The following is a 20,002-nucleotide window of genomic DNA, read 5'->3' on the forward strand; positions in this document are numbered from 1 at the left end:
TGCCTAGGGGCCAACGACCCGCCCACATCTGCTAATCATTAGGCTACAGAAAGAATGAGACAGAGTCAGGGACAGACAGACACTTACCATGACTATAAAACTCGAACCTCCAGGCCAGTGCCAGAGGATGGAGCACATTTTCCACAGTAACCACCGCATTTCCCTACGACCCGGGTACCATCCTGCAAAAAGATGCATCATCTTAGTTCACCTGCTTGGCTCATAGGTTTCCAGGGCTTGCACTGGCTTTTAGGGAAATCATTCCTGTACACACAGTAGGTAGCACTTCTGAATAGAAGTGGGGCCCAACATCCTCACCATGGTCTAAAGTAGGGGCTGATGAATGATGGCCTGTGGGCCCCTGTTTTTGTATGGCCCACATCTTCGCAGATTACATCCTCTTGGAGAATGAGAAAACACTAGGGCAGAAAAACTGAAGTGTAATTTACCTGTACTTCTTCTACACAGACCATTCGTGGAGACTAATTCTTTAGTCCCTTCACACTCAGCATGGTCTTCTCAAATAAACAACTGAAAAGTCTCAGTAAAATCTACCTACTGATCGAGAACCAAAGGAAACCACTCAAAAGCACTGCTTTGCTTTTTTTAAAAAATAACTTTATTTTTATTTACTTATTTTTGGCTGTGTTGGGTCTTTGTTGCTGTGCGTGGGCTTTCTCTAGTTGTGGCGAGCTGGGGCTACTCTTCGTTGCGGTGCGTGGGCTTCTCACTGCGGTGGCTTCTCTTGTTGCAGAGCACGGGCTCTAGGCCCATGGGTTTTAGTATTTGTGGCACGCGGGCTCAGCAGTTGTGGCTCATGGGCTCTAGAGCGCAGGCTCAGTAGTTGTGGCATACGGGCTTAGTTGCTCAGTGGCGTGTGGGATCTTCCCAGACCAGGGCTCGAACCCACGTCCCCTGGGCAGGCGGATTCTTAACCACTGTGCCACCAGGGAAGTTCTTTGCTTTTTAACTGATTATTGATGTAGCTCCCAATGTTAAGAACAGCATTTATATTTTATAGTTAAGAAGCAAACCGAGAATACTACTTCTTGATATGTGGAAATGATATAAAATTCAAATTTCAGGGTCCATAAAATTTTATTGGAACACAGCCACGTTCATTCATTTCCCTCATGTCTGTGGTTGCTTTCAACTTACTACAGCAGGGGTGAGTGGTCAGGATGGCCCTTGCAGCCTCACGCTGCCACCCTGCACACACGTCACAGTGACACAGTGTAACGTGATAGCGTTTTGAGTGCCATGAGTGTTGCTATATCATAATATTTTCTTTCGTTTCTTTTATTACCAGTATATGTCAAAACAAGAAAAGAAGACAAACATAGACTTTACTATTGCACTTTATTATTTTAAGATTTTTTTTGATGTGGACCAGTTTTTAAAGTCTTTATTGAATTTGTTACAACATTGCTTCCATTTTATGTTTTGTTTTTTTTGGCCATGAGGCACGTGGGTTCTTACCTCCCCGACCAGGGATCGAACCCGCACCGCCTGCGTTGGAAGCTGAAGTCTTAACCACTGGACTGCCAGGGAAGTCCTGACTATTGCACTTTTAAGGTACAGTAGCATGTGGATTATTCTGTTGTCACATTTAGATGGCAAAGCATTGTGTTCATCATGCAATGGCACTGCAGCTGTGCTAAAAGAATACAATATACCAACATCACCACATTCAGCATGTGTCACAATATTCCCAACTCACAGGAGAGCAACGGTCAAGAATTTAGAAAACTGGGCTTCCCTGGTGGCGCAGTGGTTAGGGATCCGCCTGCCAATGCAGGGGTCACGGGTTCGAGCCCTGGTCCAGGAAGAGCCCACATGCCACGGAGCAACTAAGCCCGTGCGCCACAGCTGCTGAGCCTGCACTCTAGAGCCCACGCCACAACTACTGAGCCCACGTGCCACAACTACTGAAGTCCGTGTGCCTAGAGCCCATGCTCTGCAGCAAGAGAGGCCACCACAGTGAGAAGCCCTCACACTGCAATGAAGAGTGGCCCCCGCTCGCCGCGACTAGAGAAAGCCCCGCACAGCAGCGAAGTCCCAACACAGCCAAAAATAAATAAATAATTAAAAAAAAAAAAAGAATTTAGAAAACTTAGAACAGAATATCTCACCATAGTGTAATTCTTCACAAAAATAAAAAATCAAAATGAGTAAGAATAAAAGATGAAAATGTGTAAGTTTCCAAATGGCTCATTTGTTAGCAAAACAAATAAATGTTTTCTTTGAGTTAATGGTATCTTCTTTAATTGTAATTGCTGAAAAAATGTGTCCAGAGAAAATCAACTTGTTTAAGACTATTATCCCTTTGGTAAGACCAGTTGCTCAACAATTTAATGACATTTGGGAGCCGCACCAATAATCAATTAAAAAACAAAGCGAATAATTGGAGTGGTTTCCTTTGGTTTTTGGTGAGTAGATAGATTTTACTGATACTCTTCAGTTGTTTATTTGAGGAGACCATGCTGAGCTTGAAGTGATCAAAGAATTAGTCTCCATGAATGGTCTGTGTGGAAGTATTTCAAAGAGGTTGAGAAAACACTAGTGCAGAAAAACTGAAGTGTAATCTGCTAAGATGCGTTCACAACTAATCATGGGAAGAAATATGTGCGGAGCGGGAAAAGCTTTAGTTGGACCGATTTACAAAGCTTGTGAAAATGTAAGATGTTTAAAGCCTGTGATTATTCATTGTGGAAAATACGTGGACCTACCTGGTGTTACAGAACCGGTGGTGTTAATAATGAACTTCCTTTTCTATCATAAACTTTACCTGCATCAGTTTTGGAAATTTGGGGTCAGGACCAGAAGCTGAATACCCTGACTTATCCTAACACAGAGCAGATTGATGACTCAGCAGTGGTAAAGTTTTACTGTGATTTTGAGCTCAGGGCTGGGATTAAAAATTTTCTGAACAAGAAGAACTGTTCTCAATCACTGTCATTGAACACTTAATGGCTTTGGACATTATCTTTTGCTACTGACTTGATAATGTTTCTTAATGAATGGGAGCTAAAATTACAAGGCAAAAACTGCACTTATAGGCAAAAGTTATACTGTGGTGAAGTCATTTCAATAACTAACATTGTTTGAATCATAAATCATGTTAAGGCAGGTTGCACACTTCCCACTCTGTCAAATGTTAAAACAAGAAGCTTTATCGCTATTCCACGTACATTTATAGTGGATATATTTTCTGAGCGTGAAATACAGTTCCACCAGTATTTTTTGCACTTGGACGTAAGCGCAAAGGAAATTTTCATATTTCAAAATCCATCTAATGAGGTAATTGAGGGGCTTCCATCTCACCTTCAATTACAAGTGATTCATCTGTAATGTAATGACACGCTGAAAGGCAGATATCAAGTGAAAAGTCTAATAGAATTCTACCAACGCCTGCCAAGACATGAATACGGTCAATTAAAATGATATGGTTGTGGACAATATTAGTATTTGGCAATACCTATCCCTGCAAGATGACATTTATAAAGATGAAGTACAGAAAATCTCATTTCAGATCCGCATTAACAAATAAACATTTAGAATCAATTTTGACAGCAGAGAACACTAATTAAGCAAAATGTTGTCCTCTCTCAATATTTCATACTTTTCCTTGGTAGATCTGGATAACAAAAATTTATACTCAATTATTATTACACTTTGAATTGAATCACTAAAATTTTTATGTCAATTTGTTCTTGCTCTTGTCATATAAATACATATATAATATCAATGGTTTTTACCTCTTGGCTGGCAAAGTCTAAAATATTTACTAGCTGGTCCTTTACAGAAAAAGTTTGCTGAACCCTGGTCTCCAGCCTTGTACGGGCTGACCCTGCCTGCCTGTCTGGATTTGTCTTGTCCCATCTTTTCTCTCTACTCCTGCTCCTCCGCATTTCTTTGGGTTGTTCTTCTAACACGCCTCTTATAACACAGGGCCTTTGCACATGCTACTCCTCTCACTGGAACTCTCTTCCCTCGCCCTCTCTGTGTGCACTGGACCACCCAACTTTTGCCCAGTATATTCTTCAGAACCCAGCCCAGAGACCACTTCCCCTGAGAAACTTTTCTGACGCAGTTACCTGCTGCACAGCACCCTATAACATGGGGTAGTTCTCTCTTTATGTCTGTCTTTCCCCTAGAGTGTAAGCCCCATGATGGCAAGGCCGGTGCCTTGTTAAAATCCGAGTGTTTCCAGAAGCTAGCTGTGTGTGGCTCATGACGGTTCTAATACACATCTGGTGAATGAGTGAAAGAAGAAGGCTGAACAGGTACATTCTTCTTGGTGAACTGCAATTCAGATGGCCCTGCTAATCAGTCCCCTCAATGCTTCCCCGTGCTATGAAAAGCTCCTTGCTTCATTGTGGCACCATACCCCAGTCTGAAAATTACCATGTCATGTGAGCCACCCCCTACCCCTGACTGCTGAACAAGGTTTGGCATCTAAGGTGTTTTACATTTTCCTCTACTGGGACTAACAGTGGTGTGAACCATACTTGTGCATGCATTTCAGGATATCTTTGGGCTGTATTTGATTCATATGGTCAAACTATGAAAGTCTCTTGAAAACAATGGATACTCTCACTTAAAAAAAAAAAGAAAAAGGAGGGCTTCCCTGGTGGCGCAGTGGTTGAGAGTCCGCCTGCCGATGCAGGGGACACGGGTTCGTGCCCCGGTCCGGGAAGATCCCACATGCCGCGGAGCGGCTGGGCCCGTGAGCCATGGCCGCTGAGCCTGCACGTCCGGAGTCTGTGCTCCGCAACGGGGGAGGCCACAACGGTGGGAGGCCCGCGTACCACAAAAAAACAAAAAAAAAAATCCTCTTTAAACCTCCGTTTCCTGGTGCATCTGTAAAATGGGGATAATATGAGTCTCCCCTTATAGGTTTGCTGCAAATGAAAGGAAGATACAAAGTGCTCAGCATAGCAGTTGGCCTAATGTAGTACTCTGTAAGTATTAGCGATCGTTGTCATAAAGGTGCTTTTTATGTGTGGATTACCATCATAGCCTGTTCATGGAGGTGAGGAGCAGCCTGAGTAAGGACAAAATCGCTGATACTAGCTCTGCAATGTTCATGTTACTGCATTAACTAGGACTCAATTTGATTTAGGTAAAGCCTGAACTAAAACTTACTTCTATTACAGAATAAAAAAAATATACTGAGAAAATGAATAGCAAATACATGATTGCCATGGAAACAGTGCCTATTTCAGAGAAAAACGGTATGTTTTCCAGCACTTTTGAAGCACCCGCTCCCATACAATGAAACACTAATTGGAAAGCATTTTTATTTCTTCATTAAAGCAAGCCCTCTAGAAATCTCTTTTCTATAAATATTTTGTTAGTAGAGTTTGAGCTATTACATATAATTAAAATGAATGACCTCTGTTCCATTAAGAACAGTTTATAGGGCTTCCCCGGTGGCACAGTGGCTAAGAATCTGCCTGCCAATGCAGGGTACACGGGTTTGAGCCCTGGCCCGGGAAGGTCCCACATGCCGTGTAGCAACTAAGCCCATGCACCACAATTACTGAGACCGCATGCCACAGCTACTGAGCCTGCGTGCCACAGCTACTGAAGCCTGCGTGCCTAAAGTCCGTGCTCCACAACAAGAGAAGCCACCGCAATGAGAAGCCCACGCACCGCAACGAAGAGTAGCCCCTGCTCGCCGCAACTAGAGAAAAGCCCGCGCGCAGCAACAAAGACCCAACACGGCCAAAAATAAATAAATAAATTTACTAAAAAAAAAGGAATAGTTTATAGTTCATACTTTTCACTCCTTTCTCTGCTTTTTGCAGTCAATGTGACCAAGGTAGGTTGACTCATGTAATTTAGCAAAGCCAACACATCTTTGATTGAAATGTGCTTATCTGCATTTCTTCGGAGGATGCTGGGGATGAAACTGCCCATAAAACACAGTATTTTTTTTTCCTGACTATAGTCCGAATCACACTTATATATATGAATATATGTATAAACATCTAATCTTCTATCGGTTTGTACAGAATAAAATGCACACATCTATAAAAGGTAGTTTCACTCTACTTGTCTGTAATATGATTTTCATACTTGGTGGATAATTGGGTTTTCACAAATGAATTGTGGGTTAGGAGGCAGCTTATGGTAGATAAACGAGGACTGATACTATGCTTGCTATATGCGTGCACACACACAGGTATTTATCACGTGACCTTAACTCCACCGGTTGCAAATGAACTAAAAGATTAAAAGACAGGAACTGAGTCCATCTCCCCTACAGTAATGCAACTTTCATTAATTTTTAATTTCAAAGCAATTCTTCCATTTACAGCTCTTCCCCTAGAATAAGGAATGACCGTTGGGCCCCAAGGCCAGGTACCTCGGAAACACAGGTCCCCAGCTCTCTGTGGACCCTGCCCAGCCCCCAGGTACACGAAGCAGCATAGAGCCCTGAGGGTACCTCTCCCATCCTGCCTAACTGAACCTCCCTTCACTGTGCCTGGCTCTGAAGGCCATTCCGGAACTTCCTCCTGGACAGAAGGCCAGACAACAGCTCTGAGAAGGGGCATCTTTCTGGGGGTGGGGGGATCGTCCGGATGGGGCCTGAGGACCCTTTCACATCCTGAGCACATTCATGAGTTGAGGATGCACAGAATATCACTGGCAAAGAAGCTCAGAACGTCAACCTGTGCTCTCCAATCTCACAGCCGGGCCAAGCCCCCCTTTCTGTCTGGCTGCCCCTCACACACAAGCAGAGTAGAAACTTGGTATCCCTAAGTCAAGCCACTACAGCTGAAGCATCTGTCTCGAGGTCCATCCCTGGGTCCAGGGGGCGTCCCACATGCCTTACTCCCAGGTGAGGCAGGGCCCACATGGACAAAATCCACGTGGTGCAGTGGGGGCCAGCCAGGTCCAGGCTCAGCCTCTGCTCAGGCTGCAGTCCCTTGTCCTTCCATTGCTAGCAAGCCTGCTTCCTTCATCACCTTGACCAATCCTGCAACCTTAAGGCAAGCCTCAGGCCTATGAAAATGTTGTAACATTAACAGCTAATACTTACTGTGCCCCTGCTGCCTGCCCAGTGACATGTAAACAGCTTTATCTCCCTATTTCATTTATGCTCCACAAGAACCCAACTGGGTAAGGACCACCAGGGTCCCCATTTTATGCGTGAAGAAACGGAGACCCCTGAGAAGTTAAATAACTTGCCCAAGGTGGCAAGGCTGGTAACAGCACATCCAGCGATCTGACTTAAGGGTCTGGGGCTTAACCTCCATACTCTGCAGCCTCTGTAGGCTTTGATTTCAGTACCCTTCCAAGAATCTGATGAGAAAGCTGGAGGAACGGGATTGAACGCATATACACTGCCCAATACACAGGGGCTATTTCAATAACAAAAATCATTATTCTTATACACACACAGGCAGCCAAGAATGAACCCTGACACTGGGTCTTGTTTTTACCAGATTTGTTCCTGCTGGTGAGACCACGTTCCTGCCCTGCACGTGGTTCTGGTAATTCAGTTCTACCCTGAATGACTAGAGTTTTCCTTTAGTTTCGCTTGGGGAAAACATTTTATCGCCAAGCAGATTTGGAAAATGGAGAGTTTCGCTGTGTTTTTCTCTCTGTAGCTCCCAGCAGAAAAGTGAAGGAAAGTGAGGGTGATGATGTGACAGGTGAATCAAATCAGGGCTATTTGGAGAAGGGCTTAGGACTGGCCAGGATCTGCGTGCTGTAGAGGACACTAGCCTCGGTCCCTTAGAAGCAAGACGGTGCTCAGTCATGGTGGGAGCAGGACATTACACAGTTTTCCAGAGTGTGTTCCATGGACCACTGGTAATTCAGGGAAATTAAAAGGTATAACTTTGAAAAGAAGGCCCTGTGGTTGGTTTAACTTAGGTCAGTGATTCCTAAAATGTGATCCCAGACCAGGGTATCGGCATCACCTGGGAAACTGTTGAAAGTGTACATTTCAGGCCCCTCCCCAGGCTGGCTGTGTTTTAGCAAGTCCTGGCCCAAGTTTGAGAACGAATGATTTAGGGAAATGCTGGTTTGAATAAAACCACACAGGTTTCCCTCCTGTACACTTTATTCCACCCTAAAATACACACACGCTTACTGCGACTCTTCAAGAAGGAAAAAAAATATACAATTTTTCCCGGTGTCTTTGCCTGCGGGAGCCTATTTTCATGGAGTATCCCTAGGGGATGCTGCTCTGTGGACCGCGTAGCAGGTCAGGCACACGAAGCATCGTTTCTCGGGGCTGCTAGGAGCTAGAGAGTGCTCAGTGCTGGCTCCTGGGGATTCATAAGGAGTGTTCGACAGACCCTTGAGATTAATTTTGAGCTCAGGCTCTCTGAGCTGTCATGGAACACCAAGATTTAAAAAAAAAAAAAAAAAGTGCTGACAGGCAATTATGAAACCAATTCCCTTCAACACAGGCGTAATCCCCCAAAAGCTGGGGAAACAGCCAGCCGGTCTTGGCAGGGCAGTAATCTTTGTCTCCACAAGGTGGCGCTCCCGGCTATAATTGTATTGTTAGGTTCTGGATGAAAACTGCAGTAATGACACTAACAAACAGAATTGAAACTTAGATTACAGTTTACACAGATGGCTTTCTATATAATCATGCTTTAAGTCTGACCACATTTCGGTCAATTAATTTTTTTGTTTGTTTCTCTCAGTCACTGAAACATAATATGTAGTAGGAGCAGGGAAGAACTTAATTTCAGGAGTGTAAAGCACACATCCTAAAGCACGTGTGTTGTCTCTCAGCTCTCTTTATTCCTTTCAGTACAAGAAAAAAATTTTAATGATTAATTTATAAGCAAGCGATTTGGTCATTTAGTTAATCAGATTTGAAGGAGCTGATTGGCTTAGATAGAGAAAAGAGGGAGTGAGAGAGATTTTTCTGTTTGTTTTTTTTCCCCCAAAGACACAAATTTAACACTGGAAGCTAAAAGAAGGGATCAGGAACCTCTGAGATTTCCCCCGGACATCATAATTGATGTTCCTTCCCCTCCTTGGTGGAAGCAGCTTGACTGAGCTGTTTCCTTATGTTCCGATTTTGATAGGGTTTAGAAAATAAAAATACCAGACACCCAGTCAGATGTGAATTTCAGATAAACAACACATACTGTTTTTTTAGAATAAGTATGTCCCATGCAATGTTTCAGACATGATTAAAGTAAAAAAAAAAAAATCTTGCTTGTTTATGTGAAATTCAGATTTAACGGGGCATCCTATATTTTGTCTGGCAACCTCACCTTGGAATAACACCACACTTTCCAGTCCTCTTCTTTTTCCTCCCTTACTCACTTTCTTGAGACCGGGAGGCAGAGCTCACAGCTGAGGCAGGACTGGGGCCACAGGCCACACCCCGTAAGTTTTACATTTGCCTGCGGGTCAGGCTCCTTCCCCACATCATGGCAACTTCTAGGCTGCAAAGGGCAGTGCTTTCTGCCCCCGCTTATGCATTAGAGTCACCTGGGGAATTTCAAATTCCCCAGAGATTCCCCTTCAGTGACTCTGGGTAGGGCCCGGGCACATGCATTTTAAACCTTCCCAAGTGATTCTTATATACACCCACGCTGAGAAACAGTACACAGATCAGAGCGTCGCAAGCTGTACTGAGCTCAGGAGCCATCTGGGGCCTTGTTCAGCTACAGGTCCTGCTCAGAAGCTCTGCGGCCCCAGAAACTGCGTTGTCGACAAGCTCCCAGGCAATGTGGGTGCTCTGGGGGGGATCGATCCCACCTTGAGCAGCAAGACTTTAGAGCCTGAAAAGCTGACTTGGAGAGCCTGTGTTTCTCAACCCTCCTCATGAACTACCCCTTCTTCCAGCCCTGTTTGTATTTCAATTCTTCTGAAACAGACTGACATCACTGTCCCTAAGCTCACGTAGGTGAATTGCATGTTGGCTAATTAATTGCAAGGTGTCTGAGCCACACACTCCCTTAGAGGCTGCTGGCTACTTTCAGCTTCCTAGTTAGGCATCCTCCTAATTGCTCCAATGGTTCACAGGTTCACATCTCCAGGAAGAATTCACCAGAAGAGAAGCAAGACTCTCTGCTCCACGCACCTGTACACGCTTCAACCTTCGATTTATGTCCTAAATTTTCTTGCTGACACGTTGTAAAATGGTTTGAGGAAATGGGAAAGCACACCCGTTACTTTTAGCACCGCCGCCTCACAGGGAGGGAGGAAGGAAGAGAAAACAAAACCCAGCCCCCAACCCATTAGTAACCTTACCGGCGACTTCTTAATGTCAGAGACGGCATAATTCCCTTGGGAGATCCATCTGGCAGATTCAGTTAGAGACAGGCCGGTTCCGTAAAGGTTGATGCTAAAACGACCCTGGAATAAATGGCCAACGAGAAAGATTTTTAGTCCACGTGACTTCCCAAGCAAAGGCCACACAATAAAAGGGAACTTGGAGAAAGATATTAATTATGATAGCTACTAATAATTGAGGGTTCTTTTGGGCGGGGGGAGAGTGGAGTTGTGAACGAGGCACTTTACAGGCATCATCTCATCCATCCTCGCAAGAGCTCTCAGAAGGGGATTTTCTTTACAGAGGGGGACAGCGAGGCCCGGCGCAGGTGATTAACTTCTCCAGGAGACACTGAGAACCCAACTCACATTTTCCTGACTTCAAAGTCCTCGCTCTCAACTACCGCTATTCTGCGTCCCTAACTCTGCAATCCTGATGTTGCTTACAATTATCAGATTCCTTCAGGAACAAAATGCCACAGTGTAATTTTTCTAACAAGATCTCGCTGCCAAAGCTTCCTTGGGTTTCAGCTCCCCGCTGCGCTGAGCACGCCGAGTCCTAAGCACAGCGGGGCGGGACTTCAAAGCAGAGGCGCGTTCTCTGGAGTTGCCAGCAGAGGGCGCGCGCGGCCTGCTCTGGACCGCAGGGGACCCGCCACCGCCACCAGGCCCAGGGAACCTAGACCTCCCAGCCCCGCTCTGGGATTCCTTTCCAAACGTGGCCTCGGGTGTTTGCCTTTTTATTTCCAAGGAGACGCTGCAGCAGAGAATCTCTCTTGCTTTCTCCACTTGTCTCTGTGTCTTTCTCTCGCAAAAATGACTCCACAAAGGCATCTAAAATAGATTCTTGAGGTTTCCTACTCCACCATGAACAGTTTCGGAGTTAAAAATGTTCTTTCTCTGCAGACGTGGGTGAAGGCTTCCTCTCTGAGCCTTACCATCCGGTTCTTCGTCAAAACGGTCTTTAATAAATCAAGGAGAGCATCAAGGTGGAGACTCACATCCAATCAGAGCTAAGCGTAAATTCAGCTTTTTCACCTGATTATTACCCTGTAAGAACCTCAGTTTGTCCATCTGTAAAATGGAAGGTAATACGAGTGCCTCCTTCAGAGTAGTGTAGTGAGGGACTAAATGAAATTAGCCGTGGAGTGAACGCCTGGTACCTAGTAGATACTCAAAAATATTGATACCAGCCCTGCATTTTCTAATTGTTTTGTAAGGGTTAGTTTTCTCTCTCTAATATAACGGTGAGCTTATTGAGGGGGGGGACTTGCTATTGCTTTATTTATATCAGTTATGGTTTGTAACATGTGACTAGGTACTTGATATTTACAGTCTTAACTAAATATTACATCCTAGCTCTTCCACGAAGACTTCCAGGATTAGGTGCAACTTGGAGGTTTCCTCTCCATGTCGGTTCCATAAATACTTGCTAAACAGAGTTTATGAACTCTTTAGGAGCCTGAAATTCCACATCTGTACCCTGGGGACAAACAGGATTCCTATTCACAGAGGTGATGGGAGGATTTAGTTTGGTCTAAGTCAGTGGATCTTATCAGAGGGCAACTTGGCTCCCAGGAGAAATCTGGCAGTCTCTGGTCGTTACGTCACAGCTAGTGTGTGTGTGCCACTAGCAGCTAGTGCAGACAGGCCCAGAGATACTGTTAAATATCCTACAATGCACAGCATGATCTCACACAACAGAGAATTATCCAGCCCAAAACATCAATCGTGCTGTGGTCTGGGGGATGAAATTATCCTAGAATCCTGACTCTTCTACCTTTAGTGTGACCTCAGGCTTACCTCTCCTGAGCCCATCTGTAAAATGGGTTAATAAGACATAATCTGTGAATAAGAGTAGAAGGTATAACATACCTAGCTTATTACCTGGCACAGAGCAGGTGAAATTTTAAAAATATTTTTTGGAACTTGTTTTATGACAGTACTACACAGATGTTAGTGGTTGTTATGCTGAGTGGCTTCAGTACGCAGGTATCCGTGACCGTGGCTACACCGGAGGCTCAGCCTCCTTGCCCAGCCTCCTCAGACACGGGCTTCTACATGCTGTGTTAGCCCACCCGGCCATGTTCTTATCTTACTATCATTCATGCCCTGAGGAGGGTGTCCACACCAATCACAAATGCCCAGACCTCATTGCTGCCAAGGATGCCCTTATCTCTCCTTCCCTATCCTGTTTCCCACAAAGACTGCCTGTTCTGCCTGCATCGCAGAAGGCAGACTTGATCTGCTTTGACGTCAAAGTCCTTAGAAGGTCCAGGCTTCTAGCCTGAGGATGCCCCTGGCTGATCTGGGTGTCCAGTGTCTGAGCACGTAGCCAAGCAGACAACTTGCTAGCTAGATCTGCCCTTTCAGAGTGAGTGATAAGCAAGAGTTTTTGTCCTTATTCTCTTCCTGGCCTTTTCAGGTTCAGGGATTTGCATTTTCAGCCAGCGTCCTAGTTGATAATTAGCACTCTAAAAGTTGAGTGTCACCAGAGGAGTCAAGACCTACCCGTCCTTTCTAGCTCCAGTCTGGAATATCTCTACCCCTAAAGGCCTTACCTTCAGGGTCTAAAGGGCATGAGAGCTTTAGCTACTATCTCTGTTGCTGATTTAAAAGAGTAAAGGTAATTCAGACATGCATACACTAGATGATCCAGAAAAGTTAGCCAAAGATGTATAATACCTCTGACAAACAGAGGTTCTGTTCTCTGTTGGACAAGGGTGAATGCTGCAAAAGTCTTGTCTGGACACAGGATCAGCCAGGCGTGTCTACCATCATGGGTTGGAACTCAGACACACTTGGGATCAAATCCGGCCTCTACTGAGCACTAGTGCGGGTTTGCGTAAGTTACCCGATGTCTCTACACCTCAGTTTCTTCATCGGTCAAAAGGGGGCAATCTCATAGGCTGCTGTGGATGATTAAATACTACGCTGATTTACCAAGGCTGAGCACAGTGTCTCAAGTGTAGTAAACACTCAATGAACGCTATTAACACCAGCATCAGTAATGACAATGCTGCATCCACTGTGATCAGGATAACAAAATACGTTCTGGGTGCATCATGAGTTCACAGCTTCTGGGGACCTCCCCAAAGCAACAGCAATGGATGCGGAGGAAGAAGCAGCAGATTGTCAAACAGAGCATCCCTCTGCTTTCATTTCTCTGTGGTCATAGACCAAAGGACAAGCAGGGCTCTAAAATAGCTTGCACAGTCATGCTTTCTGCAGACTTGTCCCTGGAAAAGTGATACGAAAAACTCCCATCTTTCATCAATATAGCTGGTACTCAGTACACTTCTGAGGAAGTGAATTCTAGAAGTATCCGATATGGTTTGAAGAATGGGCTGGAAAAAATACAACTTAACCTCTCGCTGGCTTTGGTTTTCTCACTTAGCAACTGCTTTAGTGTCAGGATTTAGCAAATCAATCGGTTCATTTGTCTCTGAGTTATTAAAATAACTGAATGCAAATTACCTCGCATTTACTTAAGTTTCCCCAAAGATGCACATATCGAAACAAGAAAATCCTGAGGCATTTGAAAAAGGCAGGACTGGCCAATCTATAAGCTGTTAAATGCAACCCATACGAATGGGGTGTTTGAAGTCTCCAGTGCTCTAAAGAAACCGCACTTCAAAAGTTTTCAATTCCTGGGTAATGGAGAAAAGGCCCCTTTTAACATTCTGTCCTTTGTTTATTTTCTTTCTCCCCTGAGTGCTTCCTTTTCACTTCTCTAAAATGTTTAGCAATACTTTCTAAAGCTCGGGGCTGAGAAAACACGTTGTTAAAAGAAAATTCAGATGTGTTTGCCTTTGGATGGTCTCTGTGGCCATGTGTAAAGGCACCCTGGGGAGACAGTGCCTGGGATTCTGAACACCACCCAGTCCCAATTCCTAGAATCCGTGAAGGCCCACAGCGACGCGGAAAACTCCTGTCACAGAGTCTGACAACAGCTTTGTAAAGACCTCGTGTAAATCAACGGAGAGACTGGGGCCACGTTCTCCTGTCCAGAATCACCTAATTCATCATGTCTGTCCTACCTTCTCCTCGCAGAAGCTTCTGGCAAAGACTGATGCCTGCTTTGCAAAATGAGCCCAGGAAGATTATCACAGCCTGTTCCGAAAGGCAAGTCAAAACCTGCCACACCTCTAAAGGGGCAAAAACGTGTGCAACTCTAGAACGGGTAAGACTGCCGTGCAGCTGCTCTGGGGGAAAGCGAATTCAGGAGACAACTCTGCACGTCTTGGTCTAAACACGGCGCATTTACACATCTGAAACAGGAGGGACAGTTTTTCTGTCTCATGCAATATTCAGAATCTTTAATGGCTGACAGTCGGGGTGTTGGAACCCACTTGCACTGGCTTTTGAGAGACAACTGTGTGCATCTCTCCCCAAACCCTCCATTTCGTGACACGATATTGATGACTTGTAACCAGTCAGGCAGAAAATTTACACCACAGAAATGGGCAAATGCTGCAAAGCATTGCTTTCCCCCCCGCCCCGGCCTCTTCCCTTGGAGAGCCAGTTATTAAACATTTACCCACATGTCACTGCATAATATTCATTGTTTTAACATCGTCCTGTGTTTAACCAAGCCCTTGCCATGTGATATCTAATTGGTTTCTAAACGTTTACCATGATCACAGATGCGTTTTGCTGAACGCAGAAGTTTGGCCCCTGGCTGGGATCATTTCCTTAGGAAACACCCTGAGTAGCGGAGTGACTGGGTTGGGGGCTGTGAGCATCTGTGAGGCCCTTGATACAGGTGGCCAAAGTGCCTTCCAGAGCCGCTGTTCTAATTACATCTGCAGAACCAGATGCAGTCACGGGGGTGGGGGGATGTGAATCCCTGGGTGGGGGCTGGAGAGCTCCCGACTCGTACCTGAGGGCACTTGGCGGCGCTGTAGCAGTCCCCGGCGGTGGCAAAAGGGACGGGATGTCCTTCGCGTGTCCTGGCAAACTGTAAGTCAGTGGCTGTGGGGTTTTGGAGAGAGGGTTACAGGGAGCAGAGAGGTGAGAGTATGAGAAAGAGAAAGGGAAGGGCCAGGATATTAACAAGGAGACAGAAGGGAAGAAGAGTTAGAGAAATCGTAAGAGGAAATGGGAGAGGAAAAAAGAAAACAAACCAAAGTATGATTAGTGAGCAAACGGATCCAGATGTACACTTGCTCTCCCCTCACTGTATCTGTGGGTCTGAGAGCTTCCTTCTCTGGGTTTTACCAGCGCTTTCTGTCTCTTCACAGTATGGAAGCCAAAAGGGGGGCTTAAGATGACTTTGGAATTGATTCCTATATAAATAAATATGTGAATCACCTCGCTTAAATGTAGTGTAATTGGATGACTGTGAATCTCCTGTAGGAGCAGCCGCTGAGGCTGCAGGACTGCAGGACGGGGCGGGGAATAAGCCAGCAAGGCATTTCCAGCCACTCAGCAGTTATTCCCCGAGGCTCATCTGTCCTCCCGTGGCCCAGGCACTATTACCACCAGAATGGGGAGCAATTAGAACTCACATCTTGAAAGTATTAACGGCAGTTTCTTAAGTGTGGGGCTAACTTTTTAAAAAAGTTTTTTTAAAAAAGCCAATAAAAACAGTGCTCACGTTTTTAACCCTCTGGTGGCTCCCGAGAATAGCTCTGAGAATGGGGAAGGCGTATCAGGAGGTGGCACACTGAGAATCCTACAAAATCTGGTGGGAACTAGAGACCAGAGGCAGCTTTTTAAACCTTTCTGCTTTGCCTTTCAGGAACAGCAAGAGAAGGCCTTCATCTTTCTGCAGGTTCGTGGGAGGGAAAGCTGAGTCCCCCAACTTCCAAGGGCAGAAGCCCTGCCCACCTGAGCACGCAGAAGCCCTGGGTAAGTGGGAAACTGCAGATTCTGCCCTTAGCCCTCATCAGTCTGGCTGAAGGCAATTAAAAATATCTTGGGACAAATCAGATTTAATCTACCTGCAGAGGAAAGCAAGGCAAGGTTATGGGAACATGTTAATGAAGAAAAATTAATTATTCATTATTTGTTTCTCCACTACTCGAGGGAACGTGTTTGGATATTTGAGCTGTCTTTAACCACTCCTGTGATTAACATCCTTAACAAAAATGCAGTGTTGGCTGGAGTATGACATCAGTCCACGCTCGGGCTAGTTTAAAAAATGGTAATTCTGTCCTCCGTTTTTCTTCTGTAAATCGACAATCAGAGAAAATTAGTTTTACGCCCATGTGCATGTTTGTGTGTGTGTGTGCATATGTACACTGCTAGTGGAAGCCCAGGGTGGGGTGAATGTTGCTACATGAATGTCATAGCTTTGGAGTTTGCATCTGCTACCTTAAAACTTCTTCTCCCTTCGAAAGCTCTGCTACCAGGACTTCCCTGGTGGTCCAGTGGTAAAGAATCTGCCGTCCAATGCAGGGGACGCAGGTTCGACCCCTGGTCAGGGAACTAAGATCCCCTATGCCGCGGGGCAATTAAGCCCGCACAGCCCAACTACTGAGCTCACACGCCTCAACTAGAGCCCACGTCCTGCAGACTACAGAGCCCACATGCCCTGGAGCCTGTACGCCACAACTAGAGAAGAGAAAAACTGCACGCCACAACCAGAAAGAAGCCCGTGCGCCACAACGAAGAGCATATGTGCCGCTACTAAGACCAGACGCAACCAAAAAATAAAATAAAAATAAATAAATAATAAATAAATCTTAAAAACCAATTTGGCTACCGTGCTTGCTTTGCCCACCTGGCTCACTCCCATCTGGCCTTAAGGTCTCAATTTCAATGTCATATTTTGGGGGACGCTGCCCTGACTCCCCCACGGCGATGGTGCCCTTTCATGTGCCTCCGTCTCCTCCATTCATTCATTCGTCGCAAATCTGATGCAGCACCGCCCCTGTGCTCAGCACTTCCCAGGCACTGCGGGGACAGCAGTGATCCAAGGGTGCAAAATCCCCCCCTCTGGCAGCTCAGACTGGGATTGTCATCACTGGACCCTAAGTTCCTCTTCCCATCCTCTGGGCCTCGGCCCAGCCCCTGTGCAGGATGTTTTTGTTGTCTGAATGCAGAGACCCATGGACACATCCCCCAGGACGTCCCATGGAACTTACTGATGATCTGCATGGTGGTCAGGTCTATTCTGATCTTCTGGAAGCTGGAAAACCCAGCCGCCGTGTAGTCTTTCCGACACTGACAGTCATCACGTCGGCTCCCGTTGTAGGGACATTCGGTTGGGTTGTGCAACCTACATTACAGAGAGAACATCCCAGTAAGGATGGGGAGGTCCTTCCAGGGATCTCCAGGCATCTGGGATCTTCTGAGCCTGAGCTCTCCTACCTGTGCCCGTAAACCTCAGAAAAATTCTCAGAGTCACCGTGGACCAGTGTCATGTACTCCTTGGGGCGGTCAGAGTGCATCCCTGCACAGAAGACCTGAAAGACAGACCAGAAATAACCTGCAAGGGGTGGCTCAGAAACGGGACCATGAGGGCCAGGGCCGCTGGCTCTGAAACCAGGCTAGAAATAACGACTGAGCTCCGACGCGTACCTTCAGGAGCTTTCCCGTGACGATCAGGAAATATTCCCCATCTTCACCGGCACCTTTCAGCCTTTTTACTTCCTTGCAGTTCTGGGGCAACTCGCCTGGAAAACACAGACCGCGAAAACAGGCTGTGATTCTCCAGGATGTGCAGTGGCCGCCGACGGAAGGAGTTACGTTACGCATGCTCATGTCTGTCTGCAAGGGGGCCAATTTCTTAACAATAAATTCTATATTTCTGAAAAAGGCAGGCAAGCACAACAACAATGAAACCTGTTCTTCAAGCTGCAGAAGGACGGCTTCAGTGGGCCAACTTACAGTTATAGATATTGTGGCAGGTTTTTCTTTCTTCCGGCTTCAACTCATCAGGGCATAAGTGGCTGGGCTGGTCCTCGTTGGTGAGACACTGCACAGATCTCTGCATCACTCCGACGCCACAGGACACGGAACACTATAAGGCAGAGCAGGGTCAGAGCTGTGGCTGCGGAACCTGGAGATATGAGCTTCTCGTGGTGTGGAACTCAAAGCCTGGAGGCTTGCACAGGAACCCCGTGTTGCTGGAAACAAATATCTGACACATGTAGGGCACTTCCTATGGGCCAGTCTCTGTGCTAAGATTTTTTTTTTAATAAATTTATTTATTTTACTTATTTATTTTTGGCTGTGTTGGGTCTCTGTTGCTGTGCAGGGGCTTTCCCTAGTTGTGGCGAGCGGGGGCTACTCTTCGTTGCGGTGCACGGACTTCTCATTGCGGTGGCTTCTCTTGTTGCGGAGCACGGGTTCTAGGCGCACGGACTTCAGTAGGTGTGGCTCGTGGGCTCAGTAGTTGCGGCTCACGGGCTCGGTAGTTGTGGCTCACAGGCTCTAGAACGCAGGCTCAGTAGCTGTGGCTCACAGGCTTAGTTGCTCCGCAGCATGTGGGATCCCCCGTGTCCCCTGCACTGGCAGGCATATTCCTAACCACGGAGCCACCAGGGAAGCCCTGCTAAGTCTTATATATACGTGTCTATACGTACGTACATCCATACCTACATATGTGGTCATACATATGAAACATATATATATAATATAATTTCCTCATCTGAGCCTCACAACAACCCTATGAGATAGTACTGGCATTTTTCTATTTTTACAGAGGGGAGATTGAGGCTCAAATGTTAGGAAATTTGTTCACGGTCATGGTGGAGCCAGAATTTAAACCTTAACCCCTTTCAACTGGTCCCACACTTTTGCCCGATCATCACTTTGCATCAGTGAAAGCCTCACAGTCAGGAGCCAGGGGGCTGGGGCAATTTTCAAGGGCGTTCCCAATATCAGATATTCTTACTCGTTGTAACCCCAATGCAACCAGGAATTCCCGATGCAGAAGCACTAGTGCTTACAGAATTCTTAGCCACAGAACCCACAACGAACAACTCTGTAACCCTTTTTCAGTGACAGACAAGAGTTCTGGGTGCTGTTTAATTTTAAACTGTGGTAAAATACATGGAACTTAAAAAGTTGCCATTACAGCCCACGTGCTTTTTAACGCATGAACGCATTTCAGCTTCACAAACACCCCATTCTGCAGGGGAGGGAACAGACACGAACGCTTGGCCCCTTATCGCAGGTCGTTCAGTTGGGAACAGCAGAACCAAGAATCAGACGGAGGCTGTCTGGCCTCCCCGCCCCTGTCCCCCTCTAACCAGGCCAAACGGCCCAACAAGCAGAGAAGCCCCCTTCCCCCTTCAGCCCATTTCAAGATACTAACTCCTGTTTCTCACCCGGGGCTCTCCTGGAAGGACAGCTCAGGCAGGACATGTTTAAGTCGGGGTTTGAGATCCAAAAGCTTTCCGATTTCATCACTCAATCGTCTACTTACGCTCCCCCAGTTGCCAACTCTCCAGGTGGCAGAGACAGGGCACTCCCGCAGGTAGCAGGGCTGGACGCTGGGTGGCTGTGCGCCCGGGCAGTTGATGGTGGTTTGATAGCTGTACTCATAATTCTCCTTCCCGGTGTAAATCTCGCTACAGGAGACAAGCCTTTGTTTGTAGCCCTTTCCACAGGTCACTGAGCACTGGGAAGAGAGCGGGTAGAGAGCAGAGGTTGGAGCGGGGCCTGGGGGCAGCCACAATAGGCCCCTGACCTCCATGGTGAACACTGACCTCGGGACAATGGGGCAGAGAGCTCTCACTTTATTAGCTTCTTACGGGCCGCGGGGGACCTGCAGCCCTACAGGAGC

At 46.3% G+C, this 20,002-nt stretch overlaps 1 protein-coding gene across 3 annotated transcripts in view; it reads right to left on the reverse strand.

Moving 5' to 3' along the window:
* The window catches only part of ADAMTS9 (ADAM metallopeptidase with thrombospondin type 1 motif 9), a 168,999-nt gene that overhangs the window by 3,672 nt on the left and 145,325 nt on the right, over positions 1-20,002 (reverse strand). For all 3 annotated transcript variants that reach the window (XM_027121317.1, XM_027121318.1, XM_027121316.1), the window contains 8 exons: positions 19,643-19,837; positions 18,100-18,232; positions 17,791-17,885; positions 17,581-17,675; positions 17,355-17,488; positions 15,146-15,237; positions 10,243-10,347; positions 88-182 (listed from right to left, as the gene is read on the reverse strand). In XM_027121317.1, coding sequence (XP_026977118.1) covers positions 93-182; positions 10,243-10,347; positions 15,146-15,237; positions 17,355-17,488; positions 17,581-17,675; positions 17,791-17,885; positions 18,100-18,232; positions 19,643-19,837 — 939 coding nt within the window. In that variant the 3' untranslated portion in view covers positions 88-92. The remainder of the gene's footprint in view (positions 1-87; positions 183-10,242; positions 10,348-15,145; positions 15,238-17,354; positions 17,489-17,580; positions 17,676-17,790; positions 17,886-18,099; positions 18,233-19,642; positions 19,838-20,002) is intronic.

This window comes from Aethalodelphis obliquidens, unplaced genomic scaffold, assembly GCF_003676395.1.
Source record: "Aethalodelphis obliquidens isolate GAN/ISIS:26980383/991018 unplaced genomic scaffold, ASM367639v1 scaffold22, whole genome shotgun sequence".
In the NCBI taxonomy this organism is placed as follows: Eukaryota; Metazoa; Chordata; class Mammalia; order Artiodactyla; family Delphinidae; genus Aethalodelphis; species Aethalodelphis obliquidens.